General features: G+C 43.8%; 1 protein-coding gene across 1 annotated transcript in view; it reads left to right on the top strand.

Moving 5' to 3' along the window:
• Positions 1-23,113, top strand: part of CNNM2 (cyclin and CBS domain divalent metal cation transport mediator 2) — a 136,430-nt gene that overhangs the window by 88,863 nt on the left and 24,454 nt on the right. Inside the window, exons 3-4 of the mRNA XM_029920303.1 lie at positions 19,097-19,240; positions 22,096-22,233. Of these exons, the coding sequence (XP_029776163.1) occupies positions 19,097-19,240; positions 22,096-22,233 (282 nt within the window). The remainder of the gene's footprint in view (positions 1-19,096; positions 19,241-22,095; positions 22,234-23,113) is intronic.

Raw genomic sequence — 23,113 nt, forward strand, 5'->3', positions numbered from 1 at the left:
TTCTAGGACTTGGTGCCAATAGGAGTTAAAATAATAAAATCAGTTCAATTAAATTAAGTAGGAAATGAGAGTCTTTTATGTACAAGGCCTTAGATTAGGTAACAACAGTTGCTCACTCTTCTGGGAAATGGTTGCTAAAATGACAGTCAACCAGTAGTCACTGGCCTCATTTACTCCATCGTGCCCTAGGAAGAAAAACAATCTATGACCAGAGGTTGCAAAGGCAATACCATTTTTTCCTTATCTTCACCTCCTTTTCCATTTTCTTATGATTAAATTGAGGGTTTTTTTGTTTGTTTTGTTTGTTTAGCATTCATTGAAAGTATTCTATACCAGGCACTGTGCTTATTAGTTAGCTTCTGAGGCTTTCAATATAAAAGAGAACTCTTGCCTTCAAGAATCTCACAGTAGAGCAGAGGAGGATTGCGGTTCTGATACAAGATAATCAAGGCATTGATGGAGCTAACGAAGACACTATGGAAACAGACAGGCTGGCATAGGTGAGGGTAGAAAGGCTTCCAGGATAAGAGGACACTTGTGTCTCAGAGGAAGAGTAATAGACAAGGAGCCAGGGGGAGAAGGTGTTCCTGGCAGAGGAAACTCTGAAACTACACATCTGGTTTGGAGAACGGCAAAAGAAAAGATGTAGGAGATGAGGCTTGAGGAGGGGCTGGGAACCCCGTCATGAAGGGTGTAGGGAGGCCATTCTGAAGCATTTAAACTGTCCTACATGTCACAGGCGGCCATTAAAGAATTTTAAGCAGGAAAATAACCTGTTTAGATTTGCTTTTTACTATGAGATGTTGGGAGGTTGTGCGGTTCAGAAGAGAAGTAGTGAGGACCTGTCATTAGTGAGCTGGTAATGGGGTTAGAGATTATTAGAGAGATTCAATAGATGTTTAGGAGTCAGTCTTAAATTTAGAATTTAGCACAGTGTTTGGCCGCCAATCTGTCATAGCAGGATGGAGCTAGAGGAAAAGGAGGCCTCGAAGACCGTTCCCTCAGTTTTAACATTTGATAGTTACTGGTGCCATTAGTCAGCAAGAGGAACGGAAGTGGAGGACCAGATGATGTTTTGAATGTGCTGAACTTGAGATGCTCATAGGACAAGTGAAGAGAATCAAGTAGGGAGTTGGAATTTTTTTTTAAGTTTTCATCTTACTTTTGAGAGCGACGGAGACAGCATGAGTTGGGGAGGTGCAGAGCGAGAGGGAGAGAGAATCCTAAGCAGGCTCGTGCTGCCAGCTTTGGAGCCTGACACGGCTCAAGCTCACCATCTCTGATATCATGACCTGAGCCAAAACCAGGAGTTGGACGCTTAGCCGACCGAGCCACTCAGGCGCCCCCAGTTGGGATATTTTTATTTCTGAAGTTGAGGAGAGAAGACTCAACTGGGAGGTGGGGGAGGGTGGTATATAGATTTGAGAGTTTTCAGTCTGCACGTTGTCTACTTTGGTTACTGTTACCTGATTACTGTGTAGTGGAACCCAGACTTACCATAAAGCTAATGAAGCTTGGGGTTAAGTGCTTTTCACACGCATAGGTGCCAGGAAGGGCTCTAGCAAATGTGTTTACATGGTCATATGTTTTAGTAAAATTTGCAAAGTCCAGGTGTTTTAACTACAATTGGTTAGGATTGTTCTTTTGCCTTTTTGATTTACTCTCACTCTCCTGTCTAGTGATATCAGAGTGGTCCCAGGCCTTTTTTGGAGTCCAGCTGTGGGGAAGTTGAGCTGGGCCTACATCTAGTTTGGGTTTGCAGTCATCCTGATGTGGCTAGTTACTGCTAGCCCGCCCAGTGTAGGAAAGACCGGGAGAAATAGGCCCACCCATTGCGACCCAAACCTGCAGGCCCAGCGCGCATCGGGCCCGGACACAGATGTATCCCAACACACCTGGCACCGGACTCGTGGAAATAGAAAAAGAAATGTAAGGAGCCAGAAGTGGTTGGTGGGAAAATGTTCCCACTCATCCGATGATGTTTTAGCCATAACTTTGGCCTGATACAAAGGCTTTTGAGCACAAGGACACTTACTTGGAACAGGATCCCAGGGAACAGGCATTCAGGACAAAGGAAGAGAAAAGGGAAGGAGGGAAAGAAACTCAAGGATGTGATATAGTGTCTTGGCTGTGGCTACAGGTGACAGGTTCAGAAGCTGTATGAAATGCCCTTAGAAGTGTGCTCGAGTACAAAAGGAGGAAGTTTCCTGCCGGGGCATCGATGCTTGCTGTTCTGGATTGCCTGTTCCTGGCTGCAGAGACTGCAGAAGTCCCAGGGCAGAAGCCAGCAGCGCCCCGAGCCGATGGCGCGGTAGAAAGCCAGTCCACATCTGTGCGGAGCTGGGTGCCGAGGAGGGAGGGGGCGGGGGGCCCAGAGGACTGCGAAGCGACGTTTAAGAGGTGTCGAATGTTGACAGAGGATTCTGTTCCCGTTCATTCCTAGTCCCACGTCCTCTCACTGGGATCACGTACAATAATGTACTGTATACAGGCAGAACTCTTGCTTCCTTTGAGGAGAATTACACAAAAAAGTTTTTGTCAGAGTTCTGATTTGTAGGACACAAACTTGTAATGTTACTACAGATTTCAAGGAACATGCTACGTTACCTATTTCTTGCCAGAATTTTTCTATATATATAGTTTATGCAAATTTGATTATACTGTGGACAACATTCCAGGCTTTTTTCCCTGAATGTGTTTTGGATAACTTTACATAATCTGTGTAGATCTACTTTGGGTTTTTTGTTGTTGTTTTTAAATAGCTTCATAGTGTTCCATTGTATGGATGTATTAGACTTTCTTTGACCAGGCTTCTATTGGTGAATTTTTAGGTGGTGATCTTTTTTCCCCTTATTGGAAAAAATCTTTTTATCTCCATATAGTTTTCAGACACTGGAGGAGAGACAGATAATGGGGATGGTGAAAGGAAGCAATTGTGAAAGAATTTAGGGGTGCCCTTGTGGCTTATTTGGTTGGGCATCTGACTCCGGCTCAGGTCATGATCTCACAGTCTGTGGGTTTGAGCCCTGCATCGGGCTCTGTGCTGAAAGCTCAGAGCCTGGAACCTGCTTCCGATTCTGTGTCTCCCTCTCTCTTTGCCCCTCCCCCACTTGCTCTCTGCCTCTCTCTCTCTCTCTCTCTCTCTCTCTCTCTCTCTCTCTCTCTCTCTCTCTAAGACATAAGAATTTATAATAGAAAATTTCTTTTTAAAGTCATCTGATCACATCTTTTTTTCTTCTCTATAATAACAGTGAAATGCTGGAGTTTTCCAGGAACAGGAAATAAAGACTTAAAATGCTAGGACTTCTTTTATGTCAGGACAATAAGGAACTTCAAGATCTTTTTGCCTGCTTAATTTTTTTCAAGTTTATTATTTGTATAAAATTTGTATGCAGGATTAATACATTGGATAAGAAATTGAACCAAATGATGTCCTTTTTTCTCAACTTTAGGACTCAGTGACTTTTGACAGTCTTATAGCCTTTCCCTCCTATTGCATGGTTGTTAACTATATAATACGTAATTATTAACTTATATTAACTGTACAGTGTAATAGCAGTTTTACCCTCCTCATTCCAATTTGAGGTCCTCAGGAAGGCCTTTGTGAAAAGGAGACTTGAGTAAGAAAGTGGATAGGTCTCTCTTTAACAAAATCAGCCCTTCGCCTGCCCTTTAAGCAGGCCTAAAACAAACAACAATGCCTACTCATTCCTTTCCTTAAAATGCCTGCTCTTAAGGGGCACCTGGGTGGCTCCTTCAGTTAAGCATCCGACTTCGCTCAGGTCATGCTCTCGTGGTTGGGGTTCAAAGCCCCACATTGGGCTTCGTGCTGACAGCTAAGATCCTAAGAGCCTGCTTCAGATTTTGTGTCCCCTCTCTCTCTGTTCCTCCCCCATTCCTATATTCATTCATTCTCTCTCTCTCAAAAGTAAACGTTAAAAAAAATTTAAAAATAATAAAATACCTGCTCCTAAGATAAATGCATGATGTGGTTTGATCACTGTTTGGGGCACTTCGTCTAGACTTAGATAATTTTTGTTCTCTGTGAATAACAAGAGGATCATGTTTTTATGTATGGCTTGGTATCATGACTAATCTTGTCTACTTGCGTATAGAAATCATCCAGGAAATCTAGTTGAATGGAAATCAAGAGGTTTGGACTACAAAACAGTTCTAAATGATTGTTGGTCCAAAAAGGGTAAGACACAAGGAAGGAGCAGAAGAGAAAAATCATAAAATTAAAACACTGACATTTGGCCTTAGCAGCAGAAGTATCTTTCTCCTTTTGAAATTTCCTATTGGATTTGATGGACTATTATCCTACTAGAATAGTCAGTCCTCATCATCCAAAGGTCGCAAGTCAGAAATAGGCTCATGAGTTCTAAAATAAACACCACGGTTCTATAGAAGAACCACCTGTCTCTTGGGAAAGATGAGAAGGTTCCCATCATCTCTGCCCAAAAGCCATCCTTTGTCTTAGCCATGTTTTCCATTGCTGATCATTTACTAGGAAAACATTCCAGTGAGTGTACAGTGAGTGTTACCACCAAAAAAGATGAAGTGGAGATGCCCGGCATGCCTCACTATTTATAAGAAAATATTTCCTCAAAAGATGGGAAAATCCAAGTCTTTAAATACTCTGGGAGAGAGGAATAATGGAAAAAACTCCTCAGTTTCTATTCTGTTAGTTCACGAGAGTTTCTCACAAATCATTTGGATGGGGCCACTAAGCAAGTCACAAAATAGCTAGAATCTTCTATCAATTGCCTTACTTTGGGTTTCTGGCTAAAGCATCTGGCAACAAAACTGAAGACCAGCAACAGAGCGAGAACCAAGTGGGAGGTGGTATGGGAATATAAGCCCGTCCATCGTTCTCAAGCTGGGGTCCTAGCTTGGGCGGGAGGACCAGATGGCCATCTTTAATAGGAGAGTCATTTGGTTGGATTAAAAGAAATGATTTGGCTTCTTGTAGAGAGAACTATAGTTTAGGCTAGGTTAATTTTTTGTTGTTCCAAAAGGTTACTTCACTTGACTTGCTGTTTCTGTCAGGAAGTTCACTGAGCATGCCTCCCTGGCACAGAATACATAGTAGTTGGTCCTCGTAGACAATCATCCGTTGTCTCAGGTTTGGGAAAAGAAAACTTCATCTGATCCTAATTTTGTTTTGGTATCTGCTCTCTAAATCCCTTTGTGGTGTGGGTCCTGAGTGTGTCCCACAAGCAAACATGTCGAGGACAGACACACACAATATTCGCTAAGGGATTTGTTACAAGGAACAGGCTTCTGTAATTGGGGAGGCTAAGAAAGTCCAGGTTCAGTAAGGAAGATCACACCCAGGCATGGTTTGCAGTGGTTTTCAACAGGTAGAACTTCTTATCGCCCTCAAAGCCTTCACTCCCTTTTAAGGCCTTCTAGATAATCAAGTCAAGCCCACTCAGGATAATCACTCTCAAAGTTATTCCACTGGGGACTTTAATTATAGCTGCACAATCCCGTCTCCGCAGCACCCAGGTTAGAGTTTGATTGAATCATCGGAGACTATTACCTCCCCAAGTTGACACTTCAAAAATCCATCACCTTGAGAGAAACCAACGAGCAGCGGCATAGAAAGTGATACTGTAGAGTTGGCTCTATAGACTTTTATTAAATTCCAGCTGGTGTCTCTGCTGCTCTTTAAAAACAGTCCTATCCGAGCATTCATAGTTCCATAACTGCCTCCTTTTGTGCCTGGCTAATCGTGTTGGGATTAGGACTCCCTCCCCTCCAGCTCTTAAATTTCTGAAAGTTGTGTGTAAAACAAGCTTTTGTTGGCTGAAAAATGTTTTCCTGTTAATTACTACTTTGTGAGTTCTTTGATATTTGTGTAAATTTAAAAACTAAAGCTCTAATGTCACTGCCAGTAGAAAACTAAGCCCTCATTTCACCGGAGAAACTATTAAAATGCTCCCTTTTGGGGAGTATGAGGGAAAGGCTGTGTGGTTGGAAAGGGGGCAATGTGAGAGGTCCTTGTGGGGACTGAAGTGTTCTGTACCATGACTGGGTCAGTGTCAATATCCTGGTTGTGATCTTGTGTTCTGGTTTTGCAAGATGTTACCATTGGAGGAAACTGGGTGAAAATATCTTTCTATTCTTTCTTATAACTGCACAGGGATGTATGATGATCTCAATAAAATTCTAATAGAACAATGATCCATTATAAAACAAATAAATAGGATGATTTTCTAATCTTCAAAAAAAAAAAAAAGTTTCCTTAAGGAGGTAGACACCTCAATGTACTTAGTCCTCTTCTGGGAATAAAGCATACACTCAACATAGATTCGATGAGCAGAACAACATATGCCTTATGGGAAAGTGGTAGGTGACAGCTGAGTGTAGTGTTGAATATAAAAGTTTCCTGGGGGAACCAGGGTGGCTCAACTAAGTGTTCAAGTCTCGATTTTGGCTCAGGTCATGATCTCATGGTTTGTGAAGTCAAGCCCCATGTTGGGCTCTACACTCACAGCCTGGTGCCTGCTTGGGTTCCTCTCCTAGTTCCACCTTTCCCATACGTGCTCTTTCTCTTGAAAGAAAGAAACTTTAAAAAAAAATTGTAAAAAATCAAGGTTAATTTCTTAGATGAAATATTATTGGGCATATTGGAAAAAGATGGACTCTCTAAGTGATGAGAAGGTACGCTTCTACCTTCAAAACGAATGCCAGACATGGGTGCCTGGATGGCTCAGTAGGTGAGGTATCCCTCGGCTTAGGTCAGAATCTCATGGTTTGTGAGTTAGAGCCCTGTGTTGGACTCCGCACTGCCGGTGTAGAGCCTGCTCGGGATCTCTCGGGATCTCTCTCTCTCTCTCTCTCTCTCTTTCTCTCTCTCTCTCTCTCAAACAAACTTAAAAAAAAAAAGTCAGACAAAATCTGAGTCCAGAAGACACCTCTAAAAATGTGAAAGCGGTAGTTTCAGAATGAATGAAATACCATCTGGTTAGCCCAGAAATTCTTACAGATTGAACAAAAAAAATTATATTCAAAAGATTTAGATAAACTTGTGGATTTATTCCTTCAGTGAATATTTGTTTGCCTATGTTTCACCAGGCTGGTATCCATGGTTTCAGTATATTTCAGGATTTTTATAATGTGTAGATGTTAATGTCCTTCATGGCAACCATACCTTCCCCAAATCGCTGCTGATACAGCTATTGGAGCCCGAGAACCATGTGGATCGGATTTTCTCAGTGTATGTTATTTCTGACCGTATTGCATGGGAGATTTTTGTGGAGAAGTGACATTTAGTAATAATGCTGTAGGAATATCTACAAACACAGTATCTTTAAAATTGTCTTAAAAGATATTTTCAACTTAAGTTTTTCAGTTACTGATACTCTAGGAATATAGAATAAGACTCTACAGTTAAGAATGGGAAGGGGGAGGGGTGCCTTGTGGCCGAGTCGGTTAAGCGTCCTACTCTTGGTCTCAGTTCAGGTCTCTATCTCTGGGTTGTGAGTTCAAGCCCCACCTTGGGCTCCATACTTAAACCATCCACCCACACCCCCCCCACACACACCCCAAATGTCAAGTAGCAGATGCTTAAACCACACACACACACACACACCCCGAATGTCAAGTAGCAGATGCTGACCGCACCTAGAGAGGTTAGCTGTAGGCATAGCATCAGAGCTGCGACCTGGTACATCTGGCCCGTGTGCTCTGACTACTGGGGGGGCTCTCCACAGTGCCCGGGACTCTGCAATCACCTTCTAGGAAGTCATTTGCTTTGCTTCTGCTTAAAAAAAAAAAAAGTCTTTGGAGACTGAAGACCTGAGTGACAACCTCCTTCCTCTGAATTTGGTCAATGAATAGGCCATTCCCTGAAAGCTCTGTCATCTACTGAGTCAGTAGATAAGTTCAGAGCTCTCTCCAGGAAATGGTCCTATTAGGAAATGCTATCTGTGTTCAACACAACCCTACCCTTGGCCCCCCAAATTAGATATTTTAGGAAACCATGATTCTGGGTTCAGCCCCAGTGGACCCACCCCTCCACCCCCTGGCAGACATGAGCTAACTGGGGGTGAGGTTGCTGGTGACGGAGATGACCCCACATGTCTGGAGTGGAGGAGCTGTCCCACCAGAGATTTCAGCCAGCCGCTTACTGGTCGGCCTCAGGAATTTTTGGAAGTAGTAAAACTTGTGGTAAAGGGGGGCTTTTGTCTCCCAAAATAGCAACAGTTATCATCACTTAAAAGCGGTGATTTCTATATACAGCAAGTGCTTCTATATATATACTCATGTATTGTTTATGTAGGACTATTTTAAGATCTGTGTCACATTTTTCTGGTGTATTTTATGGTGGGAAAATTCGATTGGAAAAAATGCGTTTAGCTCTGGTGGGGATGGTAAGGTAAAGTAAGTACTTAAAAAAGACGCACACATGAATTTGTTGTTTCCAATATAGCTTTAAGTAGTACAGAAATAACTAAGCGCTATCTCCCTGAATGAAATTGTATTGCCTTTCCTGAAGCAAGTGTAGCATTGTTCTCCTGTTCTCTGCTGTCTGTCCCTGCATTAGTAGACCTACGAGGCATGTATAAGAATTCACCCATGTTTTAATGACAAAAATTATGAGAAAATGGCTTTATGTTTGTCTAATTTGACTTATACTTGGGTACTTTTTTTTTTGAGTTGTTGAGTTGAGCAGGAAATAAGAGGGAAACGATCTATCTACTGTTAAGAGTAACGTGGATGTACAGACACCGGCACACCGGGGCTGTGGCGTGGCTGGGGAAGGGGGGGAGGTAGCCCCAGAGGGTTGTGTTAGGGCTGGGGTGCTGTGATTGCCGACCTCTTCTTCAGAGAGAGCCTCCTTCCTACCTGCTGGGTGGAGCAGGGTGTGAAGCGAGGAGCATTCAGTCTAGCAGGAGAGAAGATCACACTCCTTATTATGCGGCAGCAAGTGACAGCGCCTTAGGAGAAATGCAGACGCTGCTGTGGGAGGTGAGAAATGGAAAAGACAGTTTCTACTTCTGGGTACCAGGGAGGGCTTCCCGGGAAAGGTGCTGTTGGGAGAGGAGTTCCAGCTGGGGCCGCACTGACAGGGACTGCAAGAATCTGGAATTGTGAGGAGAGCCTCCCGGCGGAGAAAGGAAGAGCTGGAGTGGAGCCGGGGGCTTCGGTTTAAGCGGGTTGTCTGCTGGCTGGTGAGCCCGTAGGAGGAGCATGGAGACCGAGGCGGAAGGAGGCCAGATTCTGAGGGCCTTTGAACTCTCCCACCTTTTCTCCTGCGCTCAGGAGTAGGGTGACAGGTGTGTTGAGGCCCAGGGAGGCTTAGGCTTGCAGGAGCAGGGAAGAGGCAGGGGTTAGGGGGTGTGCTGGACTTGGAGGCAGCTGGGAGGAGGGAAATCCAAAGACAAAGCCAAGGCCCCTGCTGTCAAGAGGGTTAAGATCTTGGGGCATGTGGGTGGCTCTGTCTGTTAAACATCTGACTCTAGATCTGGGCTCAGGCCATGATCTCACAGTTCGTGCGTTTGAGCATCACATCGGGCTGTGTGCTCACAGCATAGAGCCTGCTTGAGATTCTCTCCCTCTAACTAACCCCCCTCCAAAGAGGTTAAGATCTCAAGGAAAAAAAAAAATCTCGGAAACATGTAACTTTGGGATAGATCGAGGTACACATGCAGGTAGCAAGCTATTGGGTGAGGGGCACACCGGTCGTGGCTTCCCATGTCAGCGACTTGCACGCTTTGTCGAGTCTCGTCCCTGTGCACGTTTCTCTTCTAGCTAAATGCCTCTGGTCTCTTTTCCTCACGTGGCATGGTTCTTACATCTTATAGGACCTTGGTAGTTCTGTCCTCACTTTGCTTCTTGTGTGTACTTTCCGTTTTCCAGATGTGGCTGACTAAGGTGCATCGCTTCCTTGTTCTGTTGTGGTAGTGCCACTAAATCGTCGTGAGGTCACGTGTCGCTGGATCACAGTGCTCTCTGTTTGGGGGGATCCGCTGTCAATAAAGAGAAGGGTTTGGGGAAAGGAGACCCTACAAGGGAGGCCACAGGCAGGCCTGCATCTGCCTTGGAACCGGAAGCCTGATTATCCTGCGTGGGCACTTCTGTCCCCTCCTATTCCTGATTCTCTGCTCAGGGCTCCCCTCCCCCACCTCCCGCCTCTTTGACCCCCTTGGTCCATTGTTCTGCCTTGACCCTGCTAGTCCTCCTGGGTGGTGGTTCTGCAGATGGACTTACCTGTAAAGACTTACTGATCTGTGTGTCTTGGGCACTTGATACATTCATTCTTCACTGAAAAGTAAGAGGAAAAGGATGGGAAGAAATGAGGGAGAGGCACAGGCAGTTGAAGAGTATGAAGCCTGGGTGACTGGAGAGCTAATGATAATCCTTTCCAGAAGTGGGTACTTGAAGAGACAAGTCCAGTTCTGTCTTGGTGACCTAGGCCTTCCTGTGAGGCCACCTGGCAGAGGCAGGCCAGGTTGTGTCTCCCTATTAGCAAGGGTCAGAGTAGAAGTCACACTGGACAGGGTTTTGGACCTGGTACTTATGTGACAGTCCTTAGATTCTTCTTTCTTGAGCGTCTTTGGTCACTACGATCAACTGTCATGACGTTTTTGGCTGGATTTGATACTTTTGATTCCTCTCTGCTTCTTTAAAAATTTTTTTAGAGGGAAAGGGAGAGAATCCTAAGCAAGGCTCCACACAGTGCAGAGCCTGATGTGGGCTTGGGATCATGGCCTGAGCCGGAAATCAAGAGTTGGATGCTTAACCAATGGAGCCCCCGAGGCGCCCCTCCTCTCTGCTTCTTGAAATGGTTTTTTAAATCTGGCTTCCAAAACCCCATCCGCTTTACCTCTGCTCACCCACTGGCATCTCTCACCCTAAAATGGAACTGATTTCATCCTTTCAAATGTGGGCCTCCCACGGCCCTCCTCAGTCAATGGCAACTCTTTCCTGTTGCTCACGCTGAAAACTTTAGGAGCTGGCCTTGACTCTTCTCTCTTCTGCCCTGCATTCGGCCCATCAGCAAAACTTGTTGGCTCTGCCTAACGTGTATACTCAGAATCTAAGTATTTGTCATCACCTCCACTGCTCCAAGCCACCATCCCCCCTCCCTTGGCTTCCTGAGATAACTGGCTCTCCCTTTCTCCTGCCTCAGCCCTTCCCCATTGCCCCCTCCCCCTGCCGGCGGCCAGGGAGAGGCTTTTAAAACCGGAAGGATCTTGTCAGTCTTACACGTAGAACCTTCCAGTGACCTGCCTCAGAGCAAAAGCCGATGTCTTCTTAATGGTTATATGGCCTGCACCTCATCTCTGCCCGTTTCTCTTTCCCGCTCTGTTCCAATCACACTGACCTCCTGGCTTTTCCCTCAAGCCGCTCCCTCTTCGGGGCCTCCATCATTCCTTCGACCTGACACACCTGCCTCTTCATCCGGCTCCTTCAGGCCCTTAGCTTCGCTCGGATGTCACCTGATTCATGAGGCCTTTTCCTGGCCACCCTGTACTAGATAATTCTGCCCTTCCACAGCTCATTTTACACAATCTGGGATGCTTTTTTACTGTCTGTTCCTCTTTGCATCTCCTCCAACCTGGAGCGTTCCTTCGGAGCCAGTGCTTTGTTTTGCTTCCTGACATAGGAGTCTGGCACGTAGTAAACATTCAGTAAGTATTTGAATGAATTTGTGTTGACTGTAGTTCATGGATACTTACATAGTAAGTATTGATCGATTTCATTGATACTTACATAGTAAGTATTGATGGACTTCTTGATTGCTAATATGAAACTGGTTTCCTTGGGAGAACTTCTGTATGGCCATTCAAACATCCTCCATCCCATTTTGCTTTGGTTTTATGGGACCTGAATTCCAACTTCTAGAGTATGTATTTCTGTTGTCACTAGTTCCAGAGAACTCACTCTTAGGAACTTTGATTCCTTCTTCGTCATCAATTGTTAAACTTTTATGTTTGAAAACTGAAAAGCTTTTATTTTTTTTACTTTTCTAAGTTTATTTATTTTGAGAAAGAAAGGGAGGGAGGGAGGGAGGAGAGAGAGAGGGAGGGAGAGAGAGAGAGAGACAGAATCCCAAGCAGGCTCCATACTGTCAGAACCTGATGCTGGACTCGACCTTGTGAACCCTTGCAACCATTACCTGAGCCGAAACCAGGACTCGGATACTTAACCGCCTCAGCCACCCAGGCACCCCGAACTGAGAAGCCTTTAAAAACAAAGGCCTATCAAATGCTTCCTGGTCCCTCCCTTTGGTTAGCACGGCTTCGGCACCGAGTAGCTTCCGGGGAGCCACTGGCCTCACAGTCTGTGCTGGCCATGGCCCTGCAGTTGTACCACTCTCAGTAGTGATGATTATACAATGTTCGGCTTGAGTTCCTCCTTATTGAACTTCCTGTGTTTTCTTCCTGCTGTTTGAATGGCTTTTCAGACCCCACGGACTCTGCCTTGTGCTTGCTGCAGTGGATCTGCTCGGCGACTCACTGTCACTTTCTATTAGCACAGCTGTGTCGGGTGGTTCCTAATTCCATCTTCCTCCATCTACTCTCTTGGGTTTCTTCCTTAGCTACTTCAGTTTGTCTGTCTAAGGCTCCATTTCACTTCATTGACATCTAATTTGTAGGATAGCAGATGAGACGCTATTTTCAGCAGGTCCGCTTTATCCGCCTAATTACTGTCCCTCCGATTACCTCCGTCAACTTACAAGTGGCCATTCAAAATGTGAGCCTAGAGCCGTGGTAAGGGTAAAAAATGCACAGGCGGCAACCTGCTACCGAGCTCAGCTGCTCTACTGATCCAGGGAGAATATGCAAATAATGGACTGGGGAGTGGTTCGAGGAAGCAGGAAGAGGCTGAAGTTTGGTCGCAGTTTCACTATGTGTATAGTTTGTTAGTTTCTTAGCCCGTCTCCTAATGGAGACATGTTCTTATAAGTTCATCTTTGCAGGGGCCCTGACTTGAGCACCCAACAGTGAAAGATAAACAGTCTAGGTTATTACTGGATAATAACTTGCTTAAGATTCTGGATTTGAGTAGAGATGTGTTCATAGAACCCGGTCCTGAAACAGGTGTGCTGAGGTTCTCTTAAGCCTGACTTAGTGATTCCTCTTTGCTGTGTTTCTAGGACCAGACCAAAAGGAAGAGAGGCTAGGGATTTAAATTTCAGGACAGTTCGAAGTGACTGGATTACCACAAGACCTCTTAAAGCTCACCAGAAAGGGTTCCCTTCAGGTCCTAATCGTGATAGCCACGTATGCTTATTTGTTCTATATGCAGTTGATCAAGTTTATTTAATCTAACTGTATAAAAAGTTGTAGTGTTCATCTAATACCTGTAATTCCATATTTTGCTGACTGCCACATTTTCATCTTGTTAGAGGCTAAGTATCCATTAGTTGATAATCTTTTTTAGTTTTTGATTTAGTCTTTTCATTAGTTTCCCCAAAATTGCTTTTCTGCTTTTAATCCTGACCTAATCCCTACCCACACTCAGGTTAAAAAGATGTTATTTGAGCTCAGTTTTTAAAATTTCTCTGTTTAAACGTTTACATTTTCCTTTGGACCGCTTTGTGGTTGAGTCCGAAGACTGAACTCCCTGCAGCAGACGGTTGAAGCAGGTGTGGGGGAGGGGGTGTTACGTGCACTGTATTTGCTGTTGTCCCGAAGCCTGATTGGATAGGAGGGGTGTCTGTGTTTGTGTGTGTGTGTTGCTCACCTGGAATAAGGTTCAGAAAACAGGGCTTCTCACCAGGAACTGCAAAGTTAAAAGAAGGAGGCTCTGGGGCAGATATAGGAGTTTCAATATTGGGGGCGGGGCGAGGGAGATAGACATGAAAGTCTAAGTGAGCTTGGAAGAAAACTTAATTCTCAGTCTAAGAAACCTAATTCACATGAATAGTTTCTTCGTAGAGTGTGGCCCTTTCCAGTCAGATCTGTTGGTGCCATCGAGCTGGTATTTCAAGTATGTCCATCTGCATTTAAACGAATTGCTCCAAGACAATCTGATTATGCGGTAGTTACTTTGGTGAGAATAGCGCCTCAGTGGAATGGAAACTTCATTTTGAGTCTAATATTAGACCTTGCTTTGGAAAATTCCTTTTAAATGATCACAAGCTGGGAATAGCAAAAGAATTTAACTTTCGACAGACAGCACTCACCAAGAATTTTTAACTGCTTATGTTTGGGTCCTTGGGAAAGCAGATGTGAGAAACTGACCGGACGGAATGGACTAGGGTAGCACTGACGTGACCTGATGCGTGTTTATATCTATTGCTGATAAGTTTTCCTCCTAGTCTCATTTGCTCAAAATATTTTCATTCTTTGAGCATGAGCACACTAAGGATGAAAATTGTTAAGATGCCTAATTGTCTGACTATCTAAGCTTCTAGGCTTCCAGACGTTGTTGCCCGTAAAGGAGTCTGAGGCAGAGCAGAAAAGGGCCAAGAAACGTATACAACCAAAGCCAGTTTCTGAGTAAGTGCTGGGAACTTGATCAGACCTGGCCTCCAGAGAATATTTTTAGTTTGTCTAGCTGGTTGTGTCTGAGTGAACTCTCCCAATTTGAAGTTTTAAGTAAACTTTATTTAAAGGACCCCCTGCCCCTCCCCCAAATCCTTACCCTGTCATTAAAAAAAACTAATATACATGTTAACTGATCATGAAATCTCCAGATTGTGTTTACTTGGCTTAATTCAAAGGTATGTTTCAGATGCCTCACATGCCTTGGATTAGGAAAACCAATATTGGTATTTGAGAGATGCGTTGTTATTTTAAGAGATTTTTCCAAAATGAAAACGTATCTTTGTTCTATCGTATACTTTTAATATCGGGGGTTTTCTTGTCTCCACATAGTCTGGTAATAAGTTGACAGTGCCTTAGACTTGAGGAAGGAGATCAGATAGAGTAGGAGTTGGTATTTATTGATTGCTCAATGACTCCCAGCCACTGCCTTTGTGGGACCCCCACATTATCTCTGATATTTACAGCGATCATGTGGGGCAGAGCTTAATATGAGCCTGGTTTTAAGAGATGAGAAAACTGAGGCTCAGGAAGATTCTGTCATTTGCTGGGGATCACACAGCTCGTAATGGCTAATAAGCGGCAGTGCTGGTGTTCAAAGCCAGGACTGTTCAACTTCAGAGACCATATTCTCCCCTTGCCGTTCTGGGTGTCTCCTATAGCAGTAGTTCTTAAACTTTTTTGTCTTAGGTTCCCTTACAGCTCTTAAAAATTATTGAGGACCCCTGAACTCTTGTTTATGTGGGTTGTATCTTTTGATATTTGCTGTATTTGAAATTAAAATGGACTCAGGTAAAACTGGACTTATGAATTCATTTTTAAAGGACAATAGTAGATCCATTATGTAAATAACATTTTTATTAAAAATAACTTGTCCAAAACAAAAAATAAGGGTCATTGTTTTACCTTTTCGCCTATCTTTATTACATAAGCTGGACTCTCCTACTTTCCTCTGCATTCAGTCTGTGCTGTATATGTTGAAATATATGAAGAAAATCTGACTGCATGTAGATCATGTATTTGGGAAAAGGAGGAATATTTTAACAGTCTTTGTGGGCGATTGGGAATATTCTTCTTTGATACTGTTCAGAACTCCACAAGTGGTTGTTTTTTAAAGAGTAGTTGCAGTATAGAATCTGACACTATACCAGTGGGCTTTGGGTCACTGTTAAAAACTCCTTTCACCTGGGGCACCTGGGTGGCTCAGTCAGTTAAGTGACCAACTTCAGCTCAGGTTGTGATCTCACGGTTCGTGGGTTCGAGCCCCACATTGGGTTATATGCTGACAGCTCAGAGCCTGGAGCCTGCTTCAGATTCTGTGTCTCCCTCTCTCTCTGACCCTCCCATATTCATGTTCCATTTCTCTCTGTCTCAATAATAGATAAAAACATTAAAAAAAAATAAAATCCTTTCCCCTGAACTCTTCCTTATATCAGAGCGTGTGAGTGGCTCAGTTGGTTAAGTATCCAACTCTTGATCACAGCTCAGGTCTTGATCTCAGGGTTGTGAGTCTGAGCCCTGTGTTGGATTCCATGCTGGGCATAGACCTACTTAAGAAAACCAGAAATCTTATAGAAAAATTCTGAATAATATATGTAGGGACTCCCCCACTCCGGGAAGTAGAGCTTAATTTCTTCTCCTCACCCCTCCCTGAGGGTAGGCTAGACTTAGTGACTTGCTTCCAAAGGATAGAATTAGGGAAAGAAGAAAAATTAGTAACTTTAAAGTGGAGAAACTCGAGAATGTCATGTGGCTCTCATGTAAGCCCTGACATGATGTAACTAGAAAACCCATAAACCCCAGTCTAATCACAAGGAAACATCAGACAAACCAAATCAAAGGACATTCTACAGGATTCCTGACAAGTAATCCTTGATTGTCAAGGTCATGAAAAACAAGAAAAGACCAAGAAACTCTCAGATACCAGAGGAGGCATGACAAGTAAATGCAGTGTGGAACTCTGGATTGGGTATGGAAAGAGGACATTAATAGAAAAACTAGTGAAATCCAGATAAGTCTAGAATTTACTTACTAGGACTGTATCAATGTCAATGTCTTAGTTTTGCAAATATTTTGTGGTAATGCATAACGTTAACAGTGGGAGTAACTGAAGGCTAGACAGGAATTCTGTACTGTCTTTACAACCTTTCTTTAAATTTAAAATTATTCTAAAATAAAAAGATTATTTTAAAAAAATATTGTTACAACCAAGAAACAGACCCTTAACTGTAGAAAACACACTGATGGTTGCCGGAAGGAAGGTGGGCAGAGGGCTGGGCTAAATGGATGACGGGGATTAAGGAGGGCACTTGTGATGAGTACTCGATAATGTATGGAAGTGTTGAATCACTATATTGTACACCTGAAGCGAATACAGCACAGTGTGTTAACTAACAGAAATTTAAATGGGAACTTTTTAAAAAAATGTTTATTTTGAGAGAATGAGAGAACATGAGCAGGTGAGGGGCGGAAGGAGAAAGAATCTCGAGCAGGCTCCTCACTGAGTGCAGAGCCCCACATGAGGCTTGATCCCACAAACCTAGAGATCATGGCCTGTGCTGAAATCAAAACTTGGACTAAGCCACCCAAGACCCCTTAAATTAAAAAGAATTTTTTTAAAGATTCTGTGTGTTTAAAAAAATAATTATTTTTTGAGAGAGAGAGAGAGGGAGAGAGGGAGACAGAGAATCCCAGGTAGGCTCCATGCTGTCAGCCCAGAGACCAATGTGGGGCTTGAATTCATGAACCATGAGATTATGATCTGAGCTGAAATCAAGAATTGGATGCTTAACCGACTGAGCCACCCCTTTGAGTGCCCTTTAAATGAAAACTTAAAGAAAAAAAATTTTTTTAAATAAGTTATGAGAGGGGGAGAAAAATCCACTGTATGTCTTGTGCTCTGAATAGATGAGCGGTGCATGATGAGTAACCTCATTACCACAGTCGTTTGGAAAATATTGGTTCACTGACTTACACAGATCTTTGAAATGTGGATCCATTTTATTATTCATTATTTTATTTTGGAGAGTGTGCGCATGAGCAGAGGAGAGGGGCAGAGAGTGAAAGGGAGATTCCTAAGCAGGCTCCATGCTCAGTGTGGAGCTAGACATGGGGCTGGATCCCTGGCGGCAAGACCTGAGCCGAAATCAAGAGTCAGATGCCCAACTGTCCGAGCCACCCAGGCATCCCATCAGTATCAGTATTTTAAAAATCACTCTTGTTGGGATGCCTGGGTGGCTCAGTCGTTTAAGTGTTAGACTCTTGATCTCAGCTCAGGTCATGATCTCATGGTTCATGGGATCAAGTCTCGTGTGGGACTCTGTGCTGGCAGTGCAGAGACTATTTGAGATTCTCTCTCTTTCCTTTTATCTCTGTTCCTCTGCTGCTCATGCTTTGTCTCTCAAAGCACCTAGGTGGGTCATTTAAGTCTTTGGTTCACTGAAGATATCATGGTTCGTGAGCTCAAGCCCTGCATTGGGCTCGCTGCCATCCATGCAGAGCCCACTTCACATCTTCTGTCCCCCTCTCATCTGCACCTCCCTTGCTTGCATGCTCTCCCTCACAAAAATAAATAAAACACTAAAAATAAATAAAAACATTTAAAAAATAGAAATCACACTTGTTATCAGAAAAGTCTTTTGTTGAGAAGTTCTCAAGCCTGTGATAGATATGTTTCCCAAAATTGCAGTTTTCCCTGGAAAGCTCAAAGTGTATCATTAGCAAACACTGCTGTTGTTTTCCTTAACAGAGCAGGCTCATTTTGTTCATTTTCAAGAAAATATTTGCCAGTATCCAAGACTAGATACGCTCAGTTTGTAGTTCTCCTTCAGGTAAAAATGACGTCCAGTGAGAAACGCGGCTAGCGTAACCCGCCACTCAAACAGTTGTTGCCTTTCTTCAAGACAGCTGTTGTGCTTCAGGAAGCGACGAGCCTTTTATGGTGCGTCTCATTTTGCCACACAGAGTACTATAAAGGACAAGGACTCAAAGTCAGGACTTAATGCAGTTAATTTTTACATCTTTGTCAGCAACATTCTGAAGAGAAATGGACTTTTTCGCCCTTTCCCGGGCATGTGTGGTGGTGGAAAGCCATCTGCTACCCCTGCCTCCGCTTGTGCTCAGGCGCCTTTGCGTTATTGGTTCAAATACCATCGCAGTGAAGAAAGGCCAAGAACATGTTGGTGTTCTACTGCACGTAGTAGGACGTCACTGCCTTCCTGACAGGGTCTTGAGCATCCCTAAGGGTCCACGGACCGCACTCTGACAACTGTTTTCTCCTAAAGTAATGCAGCAGTTGCTAAAAGATCACAGAGGGAGAGCTGACGTGACTGAAGACCTAATCCATTAGGAAGCAGACGGTAACGTGGTGCCGGCCGGCGTGCGTAGAAGGTGAGGCCCTTCTGATTGGATGGCCTTGCTTTCGTGGCTCAGGAAGCTTTGCCCGCTGGTGGTATTTCTGTACCATTTGAAATGCCCAAATGCTGACTTTGAAACTCTGGTGTCTGGATTTGCTGCTATTCTTAACATAATCACATGTAAGACGTCATTCAGAAAATTCCTTCTTAAACTTTGTTTTCTTTTCTTTAAAGGTAAATCTCACCTGGCTATTGTACAGCGAGTAAACAATGAGGGAGAAGGGGACCCGTTTTATGAAGTTCTGGGAATTGTCACATTAGAAGATGTGATTGAAGAAATCATCAAATCTGAGATTCTAGATGAAACAGATTTATACAGTGAGTAGTCTGAGTGTAATTTTCCAAAACTTTGGCTTTTTCCTGTCATATACTTCATGAGTGAGTCCTCTCCTGTCTCCTGTTGTCACCTGCCTCTGTTTCTAATTACGTGCCGTACGTGTGGGCTGTGGCCAACCTATCGATGTATTCTAGGCCCTCCATCAGAGGGGTAAAGAGTGGGTGGGTCCCGTGACGTCAAGTGGCAGTGTTTTTTGTTTTTGGAAAGGCAGCTGCTTCTTTCTAACCATTGATCTGGCCATTACTTGCCCTGAACAGAAAACTCCTTTCATGGTTTTTATATTTATTCTACATGTGGAAAAAGAGTTGTTCTTTACTAAATCTTTATTTTCCACAGCTAGGCAATTGTTTTCAGATAAGTTTCTTTTGCTGCTTGTGAAGGGGATTTGTTAGATGGATGGATAGCAACTCTGTAAATGTCCTTATTCCAGAACCCATGGGCCACGGTAGAGGTGAGGTTTGCTGTGACAGCGGTGGTGAGGAAGCAGAGTGGGGTAGGGTACACAGAGAATGTGTTTTTCCCTTTCTCTGCTATTCTCTGGTCTTTGGGGGCAGGTGGAAATGGGTGAAGTGGGAGGAGTGGCTTGGGCAGGGGAGAAGGAGGAGTCACTGGTGTTTGTCCAGGAGTAAACTCAAACCTGGGTTGAGTATTGAACCCTGAATGCTGTCTCATTAAAGTCCACCACTGGATTTTTGGACTGTTGGATTTAAACCTTCTTTTTCAACATCATTTCTTAGTAAAGCAGGACTTTCAAGAGATTGACCCAATGCCTGAAGATGTTTGGGGCTCTCAGAGATGGGGCAGAGATGAGTGTCTGGGCTCTGTGTGGCTTTTAAAATGTGACTTAGAGGGGAAATGGAATCTTCAAATGGCCTGGGACCCCTGGGGCCAGGCCTGCCTTGCTTACAATGGTGTGATTTTATTCAGTCATACCACAAGGGCATGCCCCTCATTTAAAAACTGAGAGCCTTCCATGTAGCCTTAGAAGGATAAACTTTATATTTAGATAATGACTTGCTTCTCAAAACATCTTACTTTTTCATCACGTGTGTGTTACTTATATGTTTTTTTTGCATTATTTAAATCACCAGTTCTTATGTGTTCTACCCTGTTGATACTTGGAGAGTACTTAGAGGTCACATACCAAAGAATATTGTTATTTGTATGTTTACTTTTTTTTAATCCTTCCTTACAGTGCCTATTTAATACCAAGTGTGTCTCTATTTATTTTGTTTCCTCAAGGGTAGTACTTGTCATAAGATAATTAAGACACGTATGAGATCTTCTTACATTTGCATTGCATTTCACTTCTTTTATTTAAAATTTTTTTCTTTAATTTGATTTTTGACAGACAGAATGTGAGTAGGGGTGGGGCAGAGAGAGAGGGAGACACAGAGTCCAAAGCAGGCTCCAGGCTCTGAGTCGTCAGCATAGAGCCTGAGGCAGGACTTGAACTCATGAGCTTTGAGATCATGACCTGAGCCAAAGTCTAACTCTTAACCTACTGCGCCACCCAGATGCCCCTCAGTTAACTTCTTTTAAACCTTGATTAGACTAATTGCATGCAGAAGCGTTGCCTAACATGCCTTGCTGAGATGCCTTGCTGAGCGCGCGGTTTTAGGAATATTCCTGAGGCAGACGGGTGATCAGGGAGGATGGCTGCATTTGCCATTAGAAACTTACATTGAAATTTGGTATTGATCTGTGCTGTCTGATTTTTCAAAAGAATCAGAGATGAAAGAAAATGAGCTATTAGGATTGCCATTTCTAAAGCAGGACAAACTTGGTCATTAGTCTGTTTGGCCCTCGGCATGAAATGGTAACGCACAGGTTCAGGATTCTTGGGAAAGGAGCAAGTGATTGAGGTCTTGACTTTAACCTAGTTTTTTCTTGATTGTTTCTTTGTCAAGAAAAATACTTGCAGAAAGCCTTTGTATCAGACACCTTCTGGATTAGGGGTTTGCAGACAAGTACTTGCCATGAGTTTTTGTATAGGCCACACTCTGAGAACGATTTTTTTTGTTTTTTACATTTGGTAATTGTTGGAAAACATCAAAAGTATAATTACTTTGTGACTTGTGAAAATAGTATGAAGCTGAAACTTCATGTCCATAATATAGTTTTATTGGCACAATGGCAGCAGTAATTAATTTACATAGAGGTGCTTTGGCTCAACAGCAGGACTGAGCTGTTACAACACAGACGCTGTGTGGCCCACAGAGCCTGACCTGACTACCTAGCCCTTTACAAGGGAAGGGCGCTGACCTCCCTTCTTGATTACCTTTGTATTTGCTTGACCTTGAGGATCTCCTGATCTGGGGTAGAAACGAAGCTAACGTATCATTATTAACATGTTGTGCTATGAAAGTGTTGTTCTTCATTTGTTTCTTAAGAGGTTTTGTCTGCATGTTTGTTTTTCCTGTTTCAGCAGAGGCCAGGAGCCTCCGAAAGGCAGGGCCACACTTCAGTGTGTCCTCTGTCGCACAGTGATTGTTCTTTCCAGCCCCGTGGTGACGTGGAGTAGCAGGAGACCGTTTTTGCACTCCAAGCTGCCTACTGCTGCCGTGTGGTCACCTGGGTTCTGGGAGGGTTGTGTCCACGACTGCTCGCGAGTGTACTTATAAGAATGTTCGCGATCGCTCCTAGTCAGCCTGCCTGTTGCTGCTTACTTCAGAATGGGTCCTAACCGTGTCGCACAGATTGGATGAGGATTCTCTCTCCTCGTACCGTGTGGTGTTTGTCCGTGGGAGCCTTTGCAAAATAGTCGTTTTCGTTCAAAATGCGCCCCGATCTAATAGAACGCGTTTCCTTTTATCTTTTCTTGTTCTTCTGTCAGCTGATAACAGAACGAAAAAGAAAGTGGCCCATCGTGAAAGAAAGCAAGATTTTTCTGCCTTTAAGCAGACAGACAGCGAGATGAAGGTTAAAATATCACCACAGCTTCTCTTGGCCATGCACCGTTTCCTAGCAACAGGCAAGTGCAGCTTATCACAGTTTGCAATCTCTACAAACCCTGGAGCGTGTTTCTCACCCACCGCTGACGGGGTGGGCTGGGGGTGGAGACTGGGAAATGGGGTGATAAGTAATGCCACTTTTGTGTTTTGTTTTTTGTTTTGTTGTTTTGTTTTGTTTTGTTTGTTTTGTTTTGTTTTGTTCTTTTTAAATTCTCTCCTCTCCTGTGTTCAGTGTCGGCATGAACCCTCTGAGACATTTACCAGGGGTGGACCAGTAACTTAAAATTGGTCTTAAAGGTAAGGATGAATGTTAGTGCCACACTGCATGTGAACGGTAGGCCAGGTCGTCCGCTTCCGGCTAGGTCCGGGGAGAGCCCCGCTGGTGGACTAGGCTGGCGTGGGAGCCACACACTGGCTCGTTGCGTGTGTCGGACAGTTAATTCTCTCCTCAGCTTGCCTTGGAAGAACAGGTGGACCTCAGTGGTAACACAGGTGCTATGATTTGCAAAGAAGAAAAAACAGATTTTCAGAATTAAATCTTCACGTTTTATGATTTTAATGGAATCAGAAATTCTCAGGGCTTTGACACGGATGTCTTGATGGCCTCTTCAAGTCCTATTAACTTGGGCCCATTCCAGGAGGCAAGTGGAATGATTGTTAAAACCACCAATCCAGCCGGCACTTGACTGCTCCAGAAAGGTCAAGGTTGAATGGACTTAAGAGACTGACTAACCCTTCTCACATCCCCAAATGGCTCTCTAGGTGAAGGGTGAGCTCTGTTGGCCAGGGGATACATGAGAAAATCTGAAAGTACCCAGTGGCCTGTAGAAGACGTCTGTGTCCAAGATGGGCACCCAGTGCCTTTGAGCTGCATGCAGCGTACTTAAAATATTTTGAACA

This window comes from Suricata suricatta, chromosome 2 (assembly GCF_006229205.1).
Source record: "Suricata suricatta isolate VVHF042 chromosome 2, meerkat_22Aug2017_6uvM2_HiC, whole genome shotgun sequence".
In the NCBI taxonomy this organism is placed as follows: domain Eukaryota; kingdom Metazoa; phylum Chordata; class Mammalia; order Carnivora; family Herpestidae; genus Suricata; species Suricata suricatta.